This window comes from Etheostoma cragini, chromosome 11 (genome assembly GCF_013103735.1).
Source record: "Etheostoma cragini isolate CJK2018 chromosome 11, CSU_Ecrag_1.0, whole genome shotgun sequence".
NCBI lineage: Eukaryota > Metazoa > Chordata > Actinopteri > Perciformes > Percidae > Etheostoma > Etheostoma cragini.
The window spans coordinates 16431802-16453016 of record NC_048417.1 but is presented as its reverse complement, the minus strand read 5'-3'; the positions used below and the strand labels follow the sequence as shown (position 1 = coordinate 16453016).

The 21215-nt window shown below is 38.0% G+C and overlaps 1 protein-coding gene across 5 annotated transcripts in view; it reads left to right on the top strand.

The window, feature by feature from the left end:
* Positions 1 to 21215, top strand: part of galnt13 (UDP-N-acetyl-alpha-D-galactosamine:polypeptide N-acetylgalactosaminyltransferase 13) — a 33963-nt gene that overhangs the window by 4690 nt on the left and 8058 nt on the right. For 2 of the 5 annotated variants that reach the window (XM_034886565.1, XM_034886564.1), the window contains exons 2-12: positions 866 to 1160; positions 7615 to 7783; positions 11214 to 11380; positions 11843 to 12050; positions 12930 to 13100; positions 13806 to 13923; positions 14786 to 14966; positions 16658 to 16797; positions 18851 to 18949; positions 19870 to 20004; positions 20307 to 20336. In XM_034886565.1, coding sequence (XP_034742456.1) covers positions 1019 to 1160; positions 7615 to 7783; positions 11214 to 11380; positions 11843 to 12050; positions 12930 to 13100; positions 13806 to 13923; positions 14786 to 14966; positions 16658 to 16797; positions 18851 to 18949; positions 19870 to 20004; positions 20307 to 20336 — 1560 coding nt within the window. In that variant the 5' untranslated portion in view covers positions 866 to 1018. Of the gene's footprint in view, positions 1 to 865; positions 1161 to 7614; positions 7784 to 8035; positions 8115 to 11213; positions 11381 to 11842; positions 12051 to 12929; positions 13101 to 13805; positions 13924 to 14785; positions 14967 to 16657; positions 16798 to 18850; positions 18950 to 19869; positions 20005 to 20306; positions 20337 to 21215 lie in introns of those variants that run through there. The other 3 variants (XM_034886567.1, XM_034886566.1, XM_034886568.1) reach the window with 2 other exon arrangements.

The window sequence follows — 21215 nt, the reverse complement described above, 5'->3', positions numbered from 1 at the left end:
ATTAATTATTAGATTATCAGATTATCATGCACTTGTCGGGATATTCTGACTGATTTCAGACCAGTTGAGCTGTTTACCTCCCTGAAGTGGAACTCACAGGGATCATTTTTATGTAAAGTAACATGATGCCAGGGATAACTGTACTACTAACAAACTGAGTTGGCCACCGGACATGACTTAATGCTAGTGTAAATACTGAACTTTATGATGACACTGTCGAACCAACTTTTTTCATCGTGGAGCAGTCACAGCTGGCAGATAACGGTTTTAGTAAATCTTTGTTTAAACCCTTACAAAACCACCTGGGCACCTCATTATCCCAAGACTTATCTAGTATGGTATCTGCCTCTGAAATATCCAGTATAGATTAGGTCATACTGTATGTGTCTTTTCACTTTTCCTCTTACTGTCTCTTTTTGTTGTCTTACTCAACTGCACATCTGTTTCAAATCTTACTCATAACCTCTGTTTTGTTCTGCAAAACACACTATCACAGTGTCGTTTGGCTTGTTTGTTATTTTTGTTGCACCTTGTGTCTGTCTATAGTCTGATAATTTATTCTGACTATTTCTCTGACATTAATATAAAAACACTATTACAATAGTGTTATAGTGTTATAACAATAAATAAATACTTTGTAATCTCTTATGTATAGCTATGAAAACATAAAAGTGAAGCCTTCATAAGAGACAAAAATGTATCCAGTTAATGTGGTTTCTTACAGATTTTGCTGACACATTGATTGTTTTAGATCATCATTGACTTTCATCCCGTATTACAGCAGAATGACTGCAATAATGATCATGATTCCTGTCCTTAGATTTGGATTTCCACCTTCTCATTTTGGGCTTTCTCTCTCCTGTAGGATGATGCCTCCTGGTCAAAACTACTTGGTGTCCTCCTTGTTTCCTTGCCCTGTCTTCAGAGTTCAACCGTCTTGCCAGCAGACTGAGCGCTCCTGAGCGCTACTGTGACCCTTCCCTTGTTTGGCTTTCCTGGCGGACGTCCCAGGGAGGTGATGCGACGGTTTGTCTACTGTAAGGTGGTGCTGACCACCTCTTTAGTGTGGGTGCTGGTGGATGTGTTCCTGCTGCTCTACTTCAGCGAGTGCAATAAATGTGATGAAAGGAAAGACCGCTCGCTGCTCCCTGCTCTGCGAGGTGAGTCCACACCATTGCTGCAACACCTTTCATTCACAGGAGAGACGTGATGGGACACAAAGCTTTCAGGGGTCAATTAAGTATGAACCAAAGGAAAAAATCCTGTACTCTGCTCTTGCTATAGCATCACTTTTTTTATTTTAATTTAAAAAAAAAGAAGAAAATTCTAAATAAAAAGTGATGCTATAGCAAGAGTAGAGTACGGGATTTTTTCCTAGTTTGTAGTTCAATGTCCAACAAACCTGCACAGTAGAATGTGTTCTTGGATGTTTACTACTCTCTTGTCTTTAAGTTTTGATAAGTTTTTTAGTTTTCATGATTTCCTATTGAAATATTTTGTTTGATTTTATAAAAAATTAATTAATTAATTAAGGGGACAAAGGAATTTCAAATGAGTGAATTGTAAGTCCTCTCAGAGAATGTTTAAATTTTGAGGTATTTGAGGAGATGTTTTGGAGAATTGAGGGTAGAAAAACAAGTTTAGTTTAATTTCTGATGTCCAAAACTGCTTTAAGGAGTGATAGATTGAATATTCAAAATTTTTGTAAGAGTAATTTCTCAAATGGAATCAAATAATAATCCTATCTTTTGATTCAGACATTTTAATTCCTAAAATGATGTTCCTGTGTGTGGTATTTCATGTTTTAGGTAATGACATGACACACTGCTTTACATTTTTATATACTTTACCGTAAACTACATTTAGCACATCATCTACAACTATACTGTTTTTTCTTAATTCATCACTGTGAATGATTTATTTTTTATCAAGGTAACATTTACATTGTGTGGTAGTGCAGCTTGATTTGAACATAGTTTCCTGCATTTCAGTTTTGTAGTAGTAGGGGAAGGTAGATGTCTCTCCTGGTGCTCAGACAATCTCAACTACATGAATATTTATGTAGAATAACATAAAATGACGCTTTGATTTTATCGATATTGTGGCGATATTCTCAGATTGACTATTGATGCTTTCACTAAATATTTTCACAGTGAGATTTTAGATAAATAATCATCAATAACTTTTTTATAATGACTAAGTGAGGCAAATAATAGAACTCTAGAACAATCTGGTAAATTCAGAGAAGTGCATCACTTCACTGTAATGTAGCCTTTAAAACCAGGTAAAGACAACACTTGTCATTTCACAATATCCAAAATTTAAGACTATCTATCTTATACGTATATTGATTTCAATAACATATTGATACATTGCTCATCTCTACAGGAAACTCACAGTAGATATGCTTCTGCAAGCAATTTGCATGTACCAATCTATTTTTAGGATTACATGTCTTAAGAAAAGCACTTTGCAGAACTTGTTGGATTATTGACTCCAGTTTATAAGTGAGCGGAAAATATAACAAATTTCCTTTTTTTTTTGTTTAGGGTCTCTGCATTTTTGATCTTGTAGACTTTTTGACATTGAGTCAAACAAGCTTGTGGATATAAACTGTAGACTTAAAACGTTCCATCATTTCACTAGATTGTTTAACTCGACGATGTTTGATGAATTTTTTATCATCAACAATAATGAACAAGCAAAAGCACCAGTATGATTATTACAGTAGTTTTGTGAAGTAGTGAATATCTTCCATCCTAATTGGATTGTCGAATAGGATTGTTAAAGATCTAGTTAATTTACCTGTAGCGAGCGCTGTATGCTTGACTTGATCTCTGTTCATGCGTTTGTTACAGAGGTCATCCTAAACCACAGTGGTTTATTTCTTCACATGCCCTGCAGTAAGCAGGTTTTCAAGAGGCTTGCTAAGCTGCTTTTAAGAAAGAGCCAAAGCTGCCACCTACTGAGACTGATTACCATACCAAAGTCTAATGTTATGTTGGAGTTGCTTTGAAATAGCTTAAATATGATGATTTGCTAAATATGTGTTTAGAATTTGTCTGACACCGGTTTTCTGTGAAATTGCAGGTGTTTTAGTTAATCTTATTCATTCAGCATAAAACTGAACAGCCTCCACTTAATCTGGCACTTTTTCACATTTCATACACTTTTTGAATGTAATCAATCTACCCCATATGATTTGTATAAGACCTTCTGTAAGGTCCACTAATTACCATTCAATTAATGATTGTGTAGCTAAAATTAATGGACTCCTTAAATCTACAGGACTCCTGATGAATTGACGTTGATTTAGCTTTTTTTCTGGTCTCCACAAACTCTAAAATATCTTGGTCCATAGCTGCTAAATGTTTGACTTTGTCCACCTGTATCTTAACTACGGTGACAGGGGCAAACACCCTGCTTACTTAAGAAAACACATGCAAATAAACAAGACATAAGCAAATTAAGAAAACAACTTCATTAATTTGACAACACATGTGCAGCATTTAGCAAACGCGCTGTCAATACGCAACCAAATACACAAACACGCTGCAAATAGAGAAACGATGTAAAACGTAAACTACACAAACCCCTAAAAAGAAGAAATACAAAAAGAAAATCAGATAGAAACAAATAAACACTGCATCCAGATTACAAAACTGAAGTTCTCCAGGCCTCTAGAGGGAGCGCTAAGTGGAACAGCTTGATCTTCGACCCCACAGGGAGCGTGTGTTCTGCCTTTTTAATTAGTTACGTATGGCTGCAGCCTGGAGGGCTCCCGTCTCATGCCTGCTGTCCATAGACTGTATATTATTATTAATATAATATATAGTACATTAATAATATATGCTCTAATAATATAGTAACATTGCATTATTGTCGCAATAGCACAGAGCTGAGGTGACAACACATCAAAGGGTTCGTTGATATTTTTAGCTGAGTACAAAAATACAATTCTTATTGTAAATTATTATAATTAAATATTTAGAGACAGATATTACACTAAGAAGTTGTACAAAACTTCATTTTGGGTGAAGGTGCGCATCAAAACAGCGTAGTCATACTCTGCAGGGTGGTTTTTGTTTCCAGCTTGCTGTGGTTTTGTGTTCAACAGGAGCTTTTCTGATATAAAATGTAATGCCAGCTGGGTCAGACTCACAGGAAGAAACCATAGCAGTAGAGGGACGAGGTGAGGTAAAGTATGCAGGAAAGAGAACGGATCAAGTTTGTGATAGAACCTCCAACTGGGCACCACTACACAGACCTTTTCCTGCAAATTAAACGAGAATGGAAAGAGCTAGAGGACAATCTTCATGCAGATTAGTGTCCTAATCCACCTCAACAAGAAGAATCTGGGATCAAGAGTTCAGCTCAGCTCTTACAAGACATGTCAATAATGGAATATAGTATAGAATAGGCTAAGAGCTAACGTGGCAAATGTTTGGCGAGTCTACAGTGGCATATATTGCTAATTTGTCAGAATTATAAGTTTAGAATCACATAACGGACAGGTTGATAGAGATGTGAATGTTTAGTTGAGCACTGAAATGTGAGTGATTGTGTCTCAGAAGACTCATTACCTGTGAGCGCCAGGGCAACCTTTTCACTGTAATTGATTGGGATAAAACCACAGGCAGCAACATTGAATTAGACTGATTGACCCGAGGACAGACCGAGCCACTGTTTTCTTCCCACACAATTGCTGTCATCTTTTATAATGAATGCTGCGTGTCAGAAGGAGTGTGTGCCAGGCTTAGAAAATGCCACAGAGAGTTTGTTTCCTATGCTACCTTCTGTGTTGCTAAGCAAAACAAATTAGAGTTTCTAGACTTTTTATATTCAATGTGATTGTTTGTATCATATCATATAAGCAGAATTTTGAAATGAAGGTAAAGAAATTAGGATTTATAGTCATAATGAGGGAGCTAAGTTGTTATCTATTCATATTACTTCAAACATGATGTAATAAGCTTTTACAAGAAAAATAACTGGCTTCCTAATGCAGCATAAATATGCTAACATTTTGTATAAATAATACAAAATAGTAATAAATTAAGTTAACAGCTTAAAAACAAAACCTTTGTTCGGTTCTTGATGTATCAGCTTAATTAAATGTTTTACCGGTGGCATGAAATGCACCCTGAAAGCTCAACTATTAACGCATGCTTTAGGTAAAACAAGAGTAGCTGTACTATGCTGTACTTAGGCACAGCAGTGTTTTGAGTTAAAAGCTAATGTCAACCTGCTAAAATGCTAATGTTTAGCGTATTTAATGTTTGCTATGTTTAGTGTTTAATTTTAGTGTGTTTTATATATGGAAACCCTAAGACGCGAATGAGACTTTCCCAAGTGATCATTTTCGAAGTCTGATCAAAGTTTTATTAAAAATAATTTTTTTTTTTTTCTCCTAAGTTTATGAGATAAGAACAGGTGAAAATTTTTGTTGTTGTCATGATCAGTTTTTTGTTGTAATACTCGTTTTGGCCACAGGCTGAAGTGCCCCACTACCCCATGTTCTAAATGGGACTAAAGCCATTCATCATCTGTTCATTTTAGCAAAATTCATGCTATCTTAAAGGAGAATCATATTATTCTGACAAAGTCACAGTTACTTTTGACTGGTAAGTGTATCACATAATGCTACTTGGAACATTGAATTTTTAAAGAAGCTCCCAGAAATGTACTGGTAAAGTAGGAATGACAGTTTTTCTTGTTATTTCAAGGCCCGAGGACTGTCTCCTAGAAAATTCAGAAACTATTCTGTTCTCCGCAGTTTTCACATCTGACAGTACTGCTCAACACATTAGTCAGTAATCCACTTTCACAGTCAGGTTACAATACTGTATAATATAATTTGACACTTTTAAAATTTGACCAGTGTTAATGGTTTGCTGAGTATGATTTGTCCTGAAAATTCATATCCCGTGTTTATCTGTAGCTGTAGAGTGATGTATTGGAGAGGCTGAGCCTGTGTTTGATGGACACTTTGTTCATACATCCAGCTCAGCCCCCGAGCTGTGTCCATCAGATTTAAGCCAGTGTCCAAATGAAGAATGTCAGCAACACCGTAAACAAAAGATCAAGATCAGTTGAGGTTAACAGTTTAGCAGGTATCAACCGGTCTGGTTGTAGGGAATCCTCTTAACCTGGGACCGTGCAGCAAATGTGAACTGTTTGTCTGCCTTTTCATGGACATCGCTGCATCTGCTCTTAGAGATTATTATAGAAAGCACAGTCATAAATCCGTGGGAGGTTATTTACCTTTGGTGAAAGGAGCTGGCTTTGCCCAGCAGCAGCAACACTGATGTTTTGCTGGCATTTGAATGCAGCGGCATAGAGCTAAGAAGACTAAATGAAACTCTAGAAAAGATTTTGCTTTCATATTACTTTTTCATTGATTCAATAATACGATCTCCCAAATCTCTGAAAAAAAAACAACTCCTAATCGATTCAAATTAAAGTGAAATAGCTGCCAGACTATGCAGTGCTTCATACCCACTCAGCCCAAGCCATAGCCATCAGGAGAAGGCTTAAGCAGAAGTCTGTATTAAATGTCTTCTACAGTTTCCACATTCACAATGTGTGAGGAAAATCTAACGGTGCAAGCGAGAATGCGATTACATTGTCTGTATGTGCAGTTATTGAAGGGAATATGACACACTGTTTATATGTGGACATCCTGCATGCAGCCAGTACATGAATTTGTCTTGAAACACCAGTTTTGTGCATGCTCATTGATCTGGAAAATTACATCTATGCTCTGTTTTTTCCCAAACAGTATAGAAACACTTCACCCTTTAGTGTACAGAGATAGAACTAGCATGCTTTGGTGCACTCTCCTCAGCCCGCAGAGTAAAAAATAATAAACCCTGCTCAATATTTTCCCTAAAAAACTGATCCCTCAGAATTTATCTGTAGTTCATTCCCTTTGTCATGGACCAATTAAAAAAGATTAGAGACCCACTTTTTTCTCTCACAACATTTGATTATATATTTACCAAAGAAGTACATTTTTAACATGTATTATAATAATAACTTTTGTATATATTTGTATAGCACCTTTTAAATCAAAGTTACAAAGTGTTGTTCAGTAACAACAATAAATGAAAACAAGATCCATAATTATAATATTGAGGGAATAAAATACTTAAGATTTAACAAAGATTCAACAATAAATAATACGACAACATTAGCAGTAAATAAAAGAAGTAAGGAAAAGGCCAAACGATAAAAGGGAGTCTTTAGAAGAGATTTAAAGAAGCCACTGAGTTTGCCTGCCTATGTGGATCATTATCCTTCATCAAAGCTTTATCTGCAGTCAAAATAGCACTATATTTATCACAAATATATTTCACTTTTGCACTCTTACTTCTTTGAGTTCTTGACAACCACCAAAGATTTTCTCTCTCCACTTGTTAGAACAAGGCACACAGCCAACAGACTGGGATCAGGGAGGAGCATTTGTATAGTGGGCTTTTCAAATGTGCAGTACTCTAGTTATTCTCATATGGTTTCCCTATCAATAATGTAATGTACAAACAAAGTGATTTATTTTACAATGCAGTTTGTTACTTTTTTTTAGTTTATTTCTTTGTGTCTGCTATGTTTCAGCTGTGATATCTCGGAGCCATGAGGGTCCAGGGGAGATGGGCAAAGCAGTGAACGTGCCCAAGGATGACCAGGAGAAAATGAAGGAGCTCTTTAAGATTAACCAGTTCAATCTAATGGCCAGCGATATAATCGCACTCAACCGGAGTCTGCCGGACGTGAGGTTGGATGGGTGCGTAAGCTTGGGTGTCTTTCAGATGCATGCCGTGAATCACACTACTGACCCTTTTTACACCTACACGCACACACACACGCATACATCTGCTTTCAAGCAGACCAGCATTACACAGTCTTCACCCTGCTCTTCTGCTGCCGACAGACCTTTGATTCCCATCACACATTGCAAGGTGCTGCAGTTTCTTTATTAAAAAGCTGACATTCCGGCTGATTATTTTTTTTCTTGGGATTTCACTTCTGTGTACAGAGCAGACTTGTATGCCGGGTTCACTACAAACTGTTCCAGGATTCAGACAAATGTGTTGGATGGCTTGGCAAGGAAGCAGGTATAAATTCTCCTGTCAAAAGATTCTCAACAATGTTGCAGATAGAATACTCTAAACTATCAAAGCAATGGTATTCTCAGGGTTAAAGTAATTTTGTAAAAGGTTGTTGACTCCTGTAGATTGTATCGGCCTTAATAGCTTTATCTAATGTGTAATAAGACATCGCTAATTTTGGCCACTGTTTCACTGCCGAATCCATTAGATTCCTCAAGTGTACACATTTGCCCTGACATGTGAATGGGAGTAGGGTTTTGTTAACTGTCATTCAAAAATAACTTGAGTACTTAACCTGCATGTTGTCCTCTGCTCAAATTGACCCGTCTTCCCATAGCAATGTTTTTTTTAACTACCCAATTACCCAAAATAACATGATTGATTCCACACAACGCTATTGGCAAGTACAGATCTCTACTTCCATTAATTTTGGGCTGTCTTATTCAATTTGATGGCATTTGGAGAAAAAAGTTCTTTTGAAATAGCCAACTTTTAGTTGACATCTTCCAGTCTGCGATTATCCATCAACATACATTTCTTTAATTTTAGTCTAAATAATTCCTAATTTCTGCTTTTCTAACTCAAACAATAGGTATAATTTCCTAAAAATTAGGTTTATTGACCATAAATTCCAAAAATAACTAAAAACTAAACTAAAGTGTTGAAAAAAGGGACAAAAACTTAATTTTTTTTTTTAAAACATTGATTAAAAAGTGTTAACTAAAGTGTTTGCTTTCATTTTTGATGGGAAGACAACACAAGGGTTAATAAAAATCCAGGGAGCAATTTGTGTGAAACATTAGCACATTCAGCTAAGGCTCCTGATATGCACCAGCATTCGCCTCTCGTGGAGACATTATCCAAGTGATTCATGTTTAAATATTCCAACCAAGTGCTAGTTCACCACAGCAGTTTCATTAAGTGGATGCCAATGATCTGCCAGTCAGATACACCATGAGAAATGGGCCACAAGAATGTCTTTTTTTCACACCCACAGTTCCACAGTTTTTATGCTATTCTCGCCTATACCAAGAAAACACCAACCAAGACTTTTTGCAGTGTTGAGATGCACATTCAAAAAGCTTTTGTCTGCAAAATTGCAGATCAACCCTTTTTTTTTTAACTGAACATTCAGCTGTTTGCAACAATTTTTTTTCTGTCCATTATGGCTCTTTCCTTTTACTCAGTATAAATATTAAAGCAGCTTTATTACAGCCTAGCTTTTCACAATCTGTACAGCTGTGTAGTGAAAAATATTCAGAGCCATGCAGAATTGCCGGTCGTTGCCTCTGAACGGCAGTAACATTTTGCCTTCAAGGCAACCTCCTGGCCTAATTGTGTCAGTCAGTGCTGTCACTTTGAATATATAGGACTGAACTAGCAATGCTGTCTGCTCCGATGGCTTCTTTCACCCTCCGTCACCTCCCACAGCCCCTCCTTCTGCCCCGGCTGTCCACTTCCTCCTCCACTTCTGAAATTCAGCTCATTCTTTATTCAATTTCATCCATGACAGCACCGTCCCAAGTTGTTCCACATACTTACTCTTGGCTTTGACAGACAGCCCATCAAGCCGAGGACTTGCTGACATAGCTGTCAATACTGCTTTTACTTTTTCTACCTTCTTTGGTGATATTTGTCAGTGAATCCCAGATGACAATGTTTCTGCACTGACGGCTGCATTGGACAACAGTAGGACACGCTCAGACTGGTTTAAAAACAATACTGTTGTCTTAGATCAACACATTTAGCCCAGGTATGGTTTAGGCATTAGGATACAAATGATTATGTTCAGGTGTTATTAGTCATGGTTAAGTTTAGTTTAGCCACTGCTATGATTTTTTTTATGTGTGTAGAATTAATGAACTGTTTAGTCTATAAAATGTGTTTTCAAAACACCCATGTTAAAGGTCCCACGACCTGCTCTTTGGATGCTTTTAAATAGACCTTAGCGGTCCCCTTATACCATATCTGAAGTCTCTTTCCCAAAATTCAGCCTTGGTGCAGAATTACAGCCACTAGAGCCAGTCCCACAATGAGCTTTCCTTAGTATGTGCCATTTCTGAGTCTTTAGCTTTTGAGGAGGAGAGGGGGGGGCAAGGTGGAGGATGGGGGTGTGGCCTTTACCAACTGCCACTTTGCTTGTTTGAAATCCATAATGTCTCTTTCTCATGGGTGGGCTAATTTCTCTTGGGCGGTCAACGCAGAGAAAGGGAAGGTAACTTTGCCACTTATGACCTCATAAGGGGCAATATACCAGATCGGCCTATCTGAGCTTTGGTTTTCTCAAATGCAGGGCAAGATACCCAGGGCTCGGTTTACATTTATCAAAATTTCTAGCCGCTAGGGGAACATATGCAGTCTGGGGGAACGCATATTAATGTTAAAAAAACCTGATAAAGTGAAATATTTATGCCATGGGACCTTTTTTTTCAAATTTCAAATATGAAAGATTTGAGAAGCTCTAAGCAGCAAGTGTGTGGCATCCTATGCAATTCAATTATGTTTTTGATTTTGTTTGTTTCCTTTACTGAACAGTGACATACTATGAGTTATGGTTATAGTTAATAGTATAGTAAATTGTGATTGCAACAACCCCTTAAGGGTACCTAACATGCATCTAAGAAAAACAGAGGAGTAAATGATAAAAAACAAACCTTACTTCACAACATTATAATTTTTTTAATTTTAGCCAATCTTTCTTTTTTGTGTTTGCTCTACAGTCACCTAGATAATAATTTGAGGAAGTAAAATCACTCTTTGACTCAACTGGTCACATATTCCCACAAACTTGGAGTGTGTGTGTGTGTGTGTGTGTGTGTGTGTGTGTGTGTGTGTGTGTGTGTGTGTGTGTGTGTGTGTGTGTGTGTGTGTGTGTGTGTGTGTGTGTGTGTGTGTGTGTGTGTGTGTGTGTGTGTGTGTGTGTGTGTGTGTGTGTGTACATACATACACTGTGTATATATGCAACCTGTCTTGAGACGTCATAAGTTGAGTTGCATATTAACTTTCCTCATACCTGTGGCTCAGTGGTGCTCGAACGTTGTTTAACTTTACTCTGTTAAATTTTACTTTGATGGTTTCATTTTGTTTTTACTGTTGCTCCATCAGCTGTAAGACCAAGCTGTATCCAGATGACCTGCCAAACACCAGCATTGTCATCGTGTTTCACAACGAGGCTTGGAGCACCCTGCTGCGGACAGTTCACAGTGTCATCAACCGCTCTCCCAGACACCTGCTAGTGGAGGTCGTGCTGGTCGACGATGCCAGCGAGCGAGGTTTGGAGTCTACGCTTAACAGCTTTTGTAGTAAATTATAAAGGATGTACATTTTGAACTAAGGTAGGCTGATGATCAAGGTGACCGATACGGGACACAAAACTCTAAACTAAGCTTAGTGGATCACCAAACATGGGATATAAGAAACACGGCGTAGCTTTTTACTAAGATAACTGACAATAAAACCACCAATTACATTGAGATATATTACAAGTCTACAAGTCACAGTTGCTTGTGTTATCAATTAATCCCCCAATTATATTCTGGTTTAATAGATTGTACATGGATATTAACTAACCATTTGATACAAAATTAGTTGACAACAATTTAGAAAATCAATTTATATTTTAAGTCATATTTCAGTTTAGTGACTAACGGATATTTGACGCATTCTTTAAGTTCTGTTGAATTACATTACTCTGCAAGAGCACTCTTGCTGAAATGTCTGTTCTTTTGTATCAGACTTCCTGCAGAAGAAACTGGAGAACTATGTGCGGACTCTGGAGGTGCCAGTGAGGATCCTGAGGATGGAGCAGCGTTCAGGTCTAATCCGAGCCAGGTTGAGGGGGGCGGCCGCAACCAAAGGTCAGGTCATCACCTTCCTGGACGCTCACTGCGAGTGTACTGTTGGCTGGCTGGAGCCCCTGCTGGCACGCATCAAAGAAGACAGGTAGGAGCCAAAATAGACAACACAGAATATTTCAAATAGAATGATGACATTTCAGACGCTGATATTACAACTGGATTCTACTTTTGAGGAGCATGTTGCTACGGTGCTTATGAGCTTCTCATTGTTAAGCTTCTGCCTGTTCCATCCTTTTAATATTAATAACATCATCACATTTCACTTCAGTTGCATCATCGGATGCTTGAGCCAAAGCTCTATCTGAATATTGTAGAGAAAGCAAAGTATCAGTATGAGTACACTGTTTGAGACTGACGCTGCTGATAGGAGAATATAATCATTTTGCATCGTCTGCTTCTGCTGCTGCCATAAAGAGAAAAGTTTGCTCCAGTTACTAAAGCTTTGTTTTTCTGGAGCTAGTAGGCTCTGTTCAGATCCAGATTAAAGTGGACAAAGACGTGTTAAGGGACAATATGATGCGTTCATTTTAAAGTGACAAAATGTCTGTTTGGTTGCTGTTATTTATCATAACGTTAAGGGTATGTTTCTTGCTTTTTTGAAAAAAGTGTGTGTGTGTTGCTGCAGATGTGTGGATGTTTATATGTCCACAGACTGATGAGATGGTGCACGTAGTATAGAGTCCGTTGACTTGATTAATCATACAGGTTGTTTAGGTAAATCCGTGAAGGGTGGAAAGGGCTGGTTCATATCAGGTTTATTGATTTCAGGACATTGTTGTCCAATTCTGAGATACACTGTCTCGATATGGCACTTGTTTAAAATGCATTTGATTGTGTTTTCACTGTTGTGCATTTAATCAGAGAAAAAAAATCAAAATATATATTATTTTTAAGTCTTTAGCAGTGCTGCATTTATTATAAAATCTATCTAAACATTAAATCTTGTTCTGCATTTGTCTTTCAGGACATCAGTGGTGTGCCCTATCATCGATGTCATCAGTGACGAGACGTTTGAATACATGGCAGGCTCAGATATGACCTATGGTGGATTCAACTGGAAGCTGAATTTTCGCTGGTACCCTGTTCCTCAGCGGGAGATGGATCGACGCAAGGGGGACAGAACACTTCCTGTCAGGTACCCAATGAAAATGTCCTCCTTTTGAAGCTAAATTGAGTTAATGTTTTAGGGGAATGTGTTGCTGACTTTCCACTTGTGTGATGATTTTTGATTAAGAATTAAGAGAAAGTGGGTGGAATTATACAAAAAAGGTGTCGAGACACTTTATCCAAGATCTAGCCGATGCTAGTTTCTCATCTGAGCTAAGAGTGGGTTTCTCTGTAGCGGCGGCAGGCTGCAGGGAAGACATGGATAGTTAGATTTCTTCAAACATTGTGAAAAGTGCCGTTTTTATCCTGCAGTTAGAAATAGATCTTTCTTTTCTCTGTGTATCTCACGGATGCAGGCAACTGCCTAAATAGCACCCTGATAGAGAGATCGGGCTCTGTAATGGTCCAAGTATGCATGAGCTTCTTTATTTAAAAAATAGAAAAACAGAAACTCTGCTGACAGTTGCCTTTTTTGGATACACAAAGCAAGGCACACTTTGTCATCTGTATGCAAATCACTGCCAGCAACAAACAAAATCCTTAATTAAGTGCCACCTTTAACAAAGGGTAATTTAAAAGATAAAAGTAATTACCCCTTTAAGGGTTTGTTTCAAATTGTCAAACAAATTGGTCTTTATTATATTCTTGTTCTTCAGAGCTACACTATAGTACTAATAAGTACAACAGGAAGAGATGCAATATGCAAAAGGATTTTTTTGGGCTTTTCTTGCAGGACTCCCACCATGGCAGGAGGATTATTCTCCATAGACAAAACATACTTTGAAGAAATAGGAAGCTACGATCCAGGGATGGATATCTGGGGCGGAGAGAACCTGGAAATGTCTTTTCGAGTGAGTGACAGACCAGGGAGGACGCTATCTCGATGCTATCATGTCACAACAGTTGGTTGAGATCAACGGGTATATGCCATCTCCCTTTATAGTGTTGAGGTTTCCCTCACTTGCATCTTTTCCTTGAATCCTAACCACTTCTACTTAAGTTTCAAGGGAGAGATGCAGGGAAAGATGAATTATGGAGATACAAGTTTAGTGAAATAAGATGTCCTTACTTCTCCAAAATCCACATTAGGATTAGAGTGTCTCTTAATGTTTTAGAGGGAGAAAAGGAATAGAGGTTATTATTAGCTCACATCAAATTGCACATTGATTGATTAACAGCTTCACGCATGACTAAATGGAAATGACATTGGTAGACTATAAAATGTTTATTGCTACAGGCAGCAGTGACGAGGGGACGAGTCCAGACCACCTCCTGCTGTCTTGGACTATAAGATGCAGGTTAAAAGGGAAATGAGAGATTTAAAAAAGAAACCTCTTAATGAATGATGAAACACAAGAAGATCATAAAAGTTGTTTTATGCTTTCTTTCTTAGGTCTCAGGTCTACAGTTGACACACTGACCACTGTCGTAGCTAGAAGTTGTATAAGAAAACACAAAATCTAGATATTGGGGAATAATATGATCTCTTGATGAAGCCTCCTCCTGGAAGCCTTCTTGCTTTCAGAATTGAAAGCATTTTATGGTTCCTATTGATGACAGATTGGATTCAATTTCTGTGTTACCTCAAGGTGAGGAACAATCACATAAGGGTACTGGCATTTACCAACTGTTGTATCAGTTTTGTATTGACTGTATTTGTCTGCTTTCATGCCACGCTATATATAAAGTTGCATGGTGTGCATTTGTCTGCAGATCTGGCAGTGCGGAGGCTCATTGGAAATTGTAACATGTTCGCACGTGGGCCACGTTTTCCGGAAGGCCACCCCGTACAGTTTCCCCGGAGGAACGGGCCAAGTCATCAACAAGAACAACAGGCGCCTGGCTGAAGTCTGGATGGATGATTTCAAGGATTTCTTCTATATCATTTCACCAGGTACAGAGCTGCAGGGCCACAGAATCAAGTGTCATATGTGGACAACTTTGCTAAAATGGCATGGATTCTGAATGTTTTAAACATTTTCGGGAATGTTTAGTTCAGTCAGGGATGTGATAGATGTTTTATTCATTGCACACCACCGTTCAAAAGCAGATATGAACAATCCTCATTACGAGTGCTTGCTGATATTACATTTAGCAAATTGGTGTGAAAAGGAAAGACTCGTCTGCTCTCTTTTATTCTTTCATTTTCTTGCCATGGTATGTTTTATCTTGCTCATTAAGAATTTATATTTCTCTTTTTACTCACTCCCCTTTGGCTCACATTGGAATTGAATGCTGCTTTTGTCATCTCCAAACTGGGATTCATTAATTCCTTATTTCAGACACATTTTTTAAGTGCTCCTCTAACATTAAATTCAGAACTTTGTCAAAGATGGTCTCCTCTACACAGACTTCTCTCTGAAAGAGCTCAGGACAGTGCGGATTGTCCATCTGTCGACTTAGTAATGTGATTACTCTTTAGCAGACATCAGTGGCCCGTAAATCTCTGGTAAAGTGTCTATAGGGATCATCAAAGACTGCCGTCTTTGTGGCTCAAATTATGTCATTCTCCTCCTCACAGTTTGGCAGGATTCTCAGGTCCTGGAGGTGTGCAGATGGAGCCACGGTTGTGATGGATGAGTATTTCTGCGTATTGTGGCCCCACAATGACAGTCTGTTCCTCCAGAACATTAGGGAGAATGAACTGGGCCACACTGCTGTCAGACCTCACTTATTGGAACAGAGGAAGACAGTATGTTGCTCAGGCTGAGTTTGGTAGTGGCATCTAGTGATCCTCTTCAAAGTGCATCTCCCTCCTCGTCTCTTTTCTGCACTGGTGATTTTAAGATCAAACAAACTATTCATCTGTAACATGTGATGCTCTGGCCCTACAGAGAGAGGGAGAGAAAGAAGGGGATGTAGATTTTTTTATTTCCCAGATTAAAAGTGTAAAATGGGATTGGTGTTGCAGAAGGTGCTGTTTGCATTATCTGGCTGGTGTTTGATAGATAAATACACAACACTGTAGTAGGTCTTACATGTTGGCTAGTTTTGAATCATTCATACTATTTTACCTTATTGCAATCACGATCTTTCTTTATAATGTACTACCCTGGATCAATTACATGCAAGCTATGAGTTCTTAAGTGGCACTCTGGGAAGAAACCATCTGCCTAATGTGTTTGTAAGTGTCTGTGCCCAGTCGCTGTCTAATTTCTTCCTCAGTCTTCTGTTAGATCAAGGCTAATACATCATGCTGTCTCCATTTTGGCTAAAATAGAATGCAGCATGACACACGGTCTTCCACAATTGATGCATTTGTGTGTTTCTGAAGTAGATGCCTTATTATAAATGGGATTTGACTTACTGTAGTTTCCTTTTACATTCCCTCTCTGCAAAAAGTAAGTGATTTATGTGTTACTTAATAGAAAATCCTTCCATAATCACCCACAAAGCCCGTATTTCCAGGTAGAGTTGCAAAGTATTATTATATTATTATTTATTTTTTTAGATATAAAAGGTCTCTCTGGTGTTTAATATGGGTGATGCAGGAGAACAGAACTGTGCTTCCAAAAATGTAAACACTGACTGATAATGTTTATTGATACATATGCCTGAATCCTTGTGTTGGCATTTTGTCCGCAGGTGTGATGCGCGTGGACTACGGAGACGTTTCTTCCCGTAAAGACCTCAGAGAGGCCTTGAAGTGCAAATCGTTCTCCTGGTATCTAGAGAACATCTACCCAGACTCCCAGATCCCGAGAAGATACTACTCACTTGGTGAAGTATGAGCTTTCTCATACTCTAATCCCCCATGAGGCAGCATATGCAGACGGCCTCCCTCTGCATTCAGTCAGATACTGTGTGTCCTTGTAGCTTCTAGGTTGTGTTTTCAGAAAGACACACTATCACTCCGAGATAAATCAGGAAATCTCAGGATACAGCAAAAGCTGAACGAACCGATATAAAACCAAACATCAAAAGCTGTTCGTATTAAACGTGTAGGATAAACAAACAAGGGTATGTTCATGCAGTCAGTATTATTCCCACATGTTTACACAGTTCTGCTATGAATGCTGGGTAGCTGAGATAAGGCTCATGTATACAGTCTCATGGCCCAGTTTTATGTTGTACTAAGCAAGCATGAATGATCAAAGGCAGAATTAAGTGCAAATTTGAGTCTCTGAATTTAGACATTTAAATCTCTGTAAATTGTTTACCAGCAAGTTGTGCAGTTTATTAAAAGATGTATTCCCTTTTCTACAAATCTGAAAAAAAGGATATTTTTCAGCAAATGATTACTTTAATAGGCAGATAGGGCGCATACAAAGTAGTTTCTTAAGAAATGAGAAAGGGGATTGTGGGAACCGTGCGATAATTTGAAGCTAAGCCGTGATAATTCCTGTTTAATTGTTTTTAAGATAAGAGAAGTTTGAGTTTCTTATTAGTTAGTTCCCACTCACACAGAAAAGTTTTTAAGAGACTTGAATTTGCTTCTTGATGCCCGTGGCTCCGTGTCGACATCAGTGCAGCATGGTGTAAAGTCATATCTGACATGCGGGTCTCAGGCTGTACAGTAGACGGGGGGCCGTATGAAAGTAATGACAGTTGAAGAACTGCAGCATCGAACTGAGGAGGGGAGGATTGTATGTATTTGTGCTGCTCTGCTTTACTGCAGTACAAGCAGATTCTCTCTCTCTTTTACCACTGCAGCGCCTCAGCTCCAATCTTCCTCTACACCAGAACTCTGCCGACTGATTCTCATCCTCCATAACACACAGTCAGCCCTTATTTAACAGCTGGAACCATTAGCTTTTATATGACTTAATTATGAAGGCCATTCTGTTCCTGCATGATAGACATATTAGGCCACATATAGAGCCTGCTGAGCTTTAGCTCTGTGGACGCATTAGTTCACTAGAAAGCTGAGTTGACTGAAGTCAGTCAGGCTGTGCAGTCAGACAATTTATCCAGCTGTAAAAGTGAAGATAATGTGTGGAATATGGATAAATCTGTGACATGATATACTATACGTTATGTAGAGAAGGATTTTGTTAAAAAATGATTTTTACATATATAATGTCTAAAAACAAATAAACTAAGTGAAAAATGCCTGCTATAATTTCAACAGTCCAAAGCCCAAAGATATTCAGTTTATAAATATATTAACAAAGCCTCAAATCCTGATATTTAAGAAAATTGAATTGGCAAATATTTGGCATGTTGGCTTATTAAATGACTAAAGTGATTTATTGGCTTATTATTAATATTCTGTTGATTAACATGGTGATAAACATGCATTTGTTCATGATTGCTGTTCGGAAATAAATCACAACTAAACTTTTACCTAAAATTGTCTGTGATGACTACCGTAAATGTCAGTTTTGTCTGCCACGTAAAGTTTCCACAACCCCAAAGCAGTGACTTGTGTTTATCAGTTATTTATTGTATAGCATAAGTTTTTTTTTTTAACCAACAAACTATCCAAACCCCAAAGATATTTAGTTTCATTTCATGTATGACCAAGAAAAGAAACCTTGAACCAAAAATTGATATATAATATAAAATCAAAAATAATATAAAATCTCAGGGTAATACTGGATACTAAAATGTCGAAAGTTGCAATAAAAAGATGTAAGTAATGAACACTAAGAGAAGGTGGGGGGTGTAGAGAAGATGATTATTTTTTAAATGAGACACAGGACCTGACTGGCTTCTGTTTGGTTAAATTGCTAATACGTATGAAATTAGCCTACTGTATCTAGAGACAGAAAGTTAATTTCCAATTAGTTAAATTAACTTACGTAATTTTTTTGTTTGTTTTCTTCCTGCCTATAGATCAGAAATGTTGAGACCAACCAGTGTGTGGATAACATGGGAAGAAAAGAGAACGAGAAAGTTGGCTTTTTCAACTGTCACGGAATGGGTGGAAACCAGGTGAGGGGGAAAAGTAACACTTTTACTGTTTGTAATCTGAATTCTGTTTTTAAAACACAATGTGCTATGAACACTAACTGGAAACATTTCAAGGTATTTTGTGTTCTAAGTGGAATGTATAATAAATCTCTTTTAGATTAACTTTTAACAAGCCAAGCCTTTGGTTTTTCTTTATCCTCGATACACGAGCTTTGGGATTTCTCTTTCCCTCGAAAGCTTGAGCTCAATCAGGTTGGCCGCAAAGTGTGTTTGTATTGCCAATTTTTAAGTAAATCCACAGATTTTCAATACAATTCAAGTTTGTGTTTTTTGCCAAGTTTTTGTTTCTCGTTTGTTAAGTCCTTTGTTGATTTGGCTCTGTGCTGGGGGTCATTACGAAGTCTTTGGCATTTTAGGATGGTGTGTGCCAAGAATTTGATTGTACTTTGGTCTAATCATTGTTCCTGCTGTCCTTGCATATTTTGTGTAGCTGCACTGCATGACACAAAATCTCAATGTAACCCTGAACTAACAGAAGAACATGGAAAATGGGGTAGAAAGCACTAAAACTGATACAGTTGTACAGTAAATTATATAAATCAGGTTTGGTAGACACGAACATAGAGCTGCAGCACAGCCAAAGTATCACACTTTAAAATTCATTAACTTTGTCGGTTATAAGGCAAATAAAAGGTTGATCCAGATAATTTTCAAACTGCCAAAAAACACACCAATAATCAGCCTGGGCCGATAATTGGTTTATCCGTAGCAAAAACCATGAAGGCTGGAAATCCAAAATAAATCACGGATAAATATATGTAAATTATTCATATGTCCTCTCATCAAAGACACTTTTTAGCACTAGGATTGCATACATTTCTAGAAAGGTAAGCTAATGATGTTGATGCTTCATCTTCTGATAGAGACGTCTTGTTTCCCAGGTTTTTTCTTACACGGCCGATAAAGAAATCAGGACAGACGACCTCTGTCTGGACGTCTCTCGCATCAACGGACCCGTCGTCATGCTCAAGTGTCATCACATGAAGGGCAATCAGATGTTTGAGTACGATGCAGAGGTAGGATCCCTAGTCTCACATAGCCGCCAAATAATCCGCAACCTGGCCGCAATTGCAGGCGGCCATTCTCTGCTTCCTGATGCCTGATGTTTGGAAAAATGACTTTGAAGATCTGCTGATTGATTGTGTTTGCCTGTGTGTCATTAGGGAGGATTTGGGTTGTGCAAAGTAGGGAAAGGAGTATCTGTTTGCTGCCACCAGATGGTGCTGTGTGTCAGTTGTTTTAGCAGCACACAAGTTAAGTTGCTTTTTCCACCCTAAGCAGCCGAGTCTCTTTTCTCGTGTTCTCTTCTTTCACTTAGTATGTTGGCAAGTGGGAATATGATTTTGAGGTAAGCGGTTCAAGTTGCTGTTCATGGATATTGCCCCATAGTTTGAGGCTTTGAGTGTTGTGATTTATCCCATAACTCTGTGTAAGTGTCAGTGGTTATTAGAGTAGATGATTTATGGTTTATTATATTTTGTCAGAGGAGTGAAGTCAAATCTGTGTGTTTTGTTTCTTTAAAATTATATTTATTTTACTCATCACACAAAATTGAGTAAAACAAATACAGTCCCACAGTACAGTACAGTTTTGTACATGCATCCAAAACAAATGCAGTCTAATGCAACAAACAAGTGTATGTTAGAGATGTACTGTACATATAAATGTGAGTGAGCCACCGTTTATTTATAGTAGCACCAAAATGACAAAGATTAGCTGAAAGATTAGCTGAATGTCAAAGTAATAAAACTGCAGAGGTTCATTTTACTTAATATTCCTGGTTACGCAAACTGTCTTACAATATCAATATTCTGTCAAACGCAGAAACGGATGTTGCCGGTTCTTTAAACAGACATTTTACAACGTAGCAGAATGAGCATATTCTCCTCAAGCCCTGTGGACTCAAAACAAAAAGCATCTTTTGCATTAACAATTTATGTGTTTTCTTTGAAACCACTGGGAGACGTTTAGAAAAGACTGCACTGAATACAGTGTTATCTATCAGTGATTGAGATGTCATATCACTGACATGTAGCTATAACAAGGTGAGGAAGCCTGGAGGCCTTTTCATCAAGCATGAAACAAACCCTAGGAGAAGTCCTTTCATTACACGTTGTTCTCTGGGTGCATTCTTAATATGGAAGACTTGAATAATTCATAAACGAAGAGGACTGGTCTCTGTTTTAAACAGCATTGGGGTTTCATCGCTGTCAGTGGCCAAGGTTAT